The sequence below is a fragment of the Muscardinus avellanarius genome, assembly GCF_963383645.1.
Source record: "Muscardinus avellanarius genome assembly, chromosome: 10".
NCBI classification, from domain to species: Eukaryota; Metazoa; Chordata; class Mammalia; order Rodentia; family Gliridae; genus Muscardinus; species Muscardinus avellanarius.
In genome coordinates, this window is record NC_137796.1 from 59,868,846 (window position 1) to 59,870,582 (window position 1,737).

At 39.2% G+C, this 1,737-nt stretch overlaps 1 protein-coding gene across 1 annotated transcript; it reads right to left on the bottom strand.

Annotated features, from left to right (window-relative positions):
• Window positions 1-636: 636 nt before the first annotated feature.
• LOC308268526 (vomeronasal type-1 receptor 4-like) lies at window positions 637-1,527 on the bottom strand (the record flags this gene model as incomplete). The annotated part of the gene is made up of 1 exon (XM_080703647.1): window positions 637-1,527. One exon carries the CDS (start codon window positions 1,525-1,527, stop codon window positions 637-639), a length of 891 nt encoding a protein of 296 aa, XP_080559773.1.
• Window positions 1,528-1,737: the final 210 nt, after the last annotated feature.

Below are 1,737 nucleotides of genomic sequence, written 5' to 3' on the forward strand. Positions count from 1 at the left end.
TCGTGTGGATTTTGGGCGTTGCCTATCCCGAGGCTTGATTGAGGGTCTCCCCTCTGCGGGGGCCTTTCACTACATGGAGACTTCTTTTTATAAATGATTTAACTCCTGAGTATATTTTCTGTTATTATACACCTATATTTTCCCTTTTAAATATATTTTTAGCCTAACATACTGGAGCATACTTGTAATCTTAGTATTTTGGAGGCTGAAATAGGAGGATTGCATGTTTGTGTCCAGCCTCAACTACATAGTGAGGCCCTCCCCAACTTAGTGGGACCCTGTTTCAAAATAAAGAATAAACAATAGGGCTGTGGTGTAGCTCAGCAATAGAATGCCCTGGGTTCAATCCTCAGTACCACACACAGACACACACACAAAATATGTATCTATTTGTTTTACTCAAGGAATTAAGAGTTAAACATGTAATGGATGCAAAAGTTATTAACATGATACATGAATACATTTATTAAAACAGCCTTCAAATTCTGAGTGTGTTGTAGATTTGTAACATATATGAATTCACTCTAGCACCACTTGAAATGCTCAAGGGCCACATGGATTTTCTTTTTTCACATAAGCCATTACAGACCCTCCTCTGTTGCAGATGGGAGCCTGGGGGTGAGATAAGCCATAGAATTATTTTTGAGGACAGGTAGCTCTCGTCAATGAAAGTGTAGACACAAATTGGGAAATAATCTTATTATTCCTCATCAGCAAAAATGGGCTGACGGTTGGGTAAGATGATGATAAAACTGCAACAATCCCTTCCAGCCTTGGACTTTTCTCGTGATTGTAGAAGGAATACAGAATTAAAAGGTTGTTTGAGCAATAAAAGAACACAAAGCAAACAACCAGCAGAAGAATGGTGTAGGTGGCTTTGTTTTCAGGAGATGTATGGGAAGAGAGGTGGGGGCTTCGAATATACTGTACTTTTCTGTGGTGTCTGTAGAGGAAATTCACCATGTAGAGGCTGCTGCAGATCACGAAGGCTAAAAATACAAGATCGTAAATCACTATGACACTTATTAATGCATTTGACTTCTGGTCTGTATCTGGCACAGCTTGACAATATGGATGAGAGTACACCAAACCAACAACAGTGAAATTGTCAACAGCTCTCACATTTTTGATGATGTCAATATAGATCAGCATGTTGATGATCCAGAAGAAAAGGAAAGAGAGGAAAATCTGTGAAGAAGACTTAAATTTAAGCCATTCCCACCGAGAGTTCCTGGGGCTGATCCTGATGGCTTGAAATGCACCCAGGACAAAAGTAGTGAAGATAGAAAGACCGCGACTTACTCTGTAGGAGAACAAAAATGCCTGACAACCTACATTATTCAAAAACCGTCTTACTCCAAAAGATGATGCTACATGCGGTAGCAACGGGAATATGATTGTCAGGATATTGACCAATGTCAGGTGCATGAAAATGGAATCGATGGGTTTCTTCAGACGGGGCTGAATGAGCAAGGAGGATATATGTAAACCAAAGAGCAATGAGTTTCCTAAGACACCGACGCACATCTGAGATATGAGGAAAAGTCCCCAAAATGTCTCAGTCAGAAACATTATGTTAATGATATTTAGATGTTTTAATTAGGGAATCCAGGCCTGTAAAGAAAGATGTACATACGTAGAGTCCCCAAAAGGAGCTGTTAAAATATCTAGAATAAAATTGTATCACTCAAACATTCATGAAAATAGAGTGAACATGTTTATAGCAGCACAATTTAA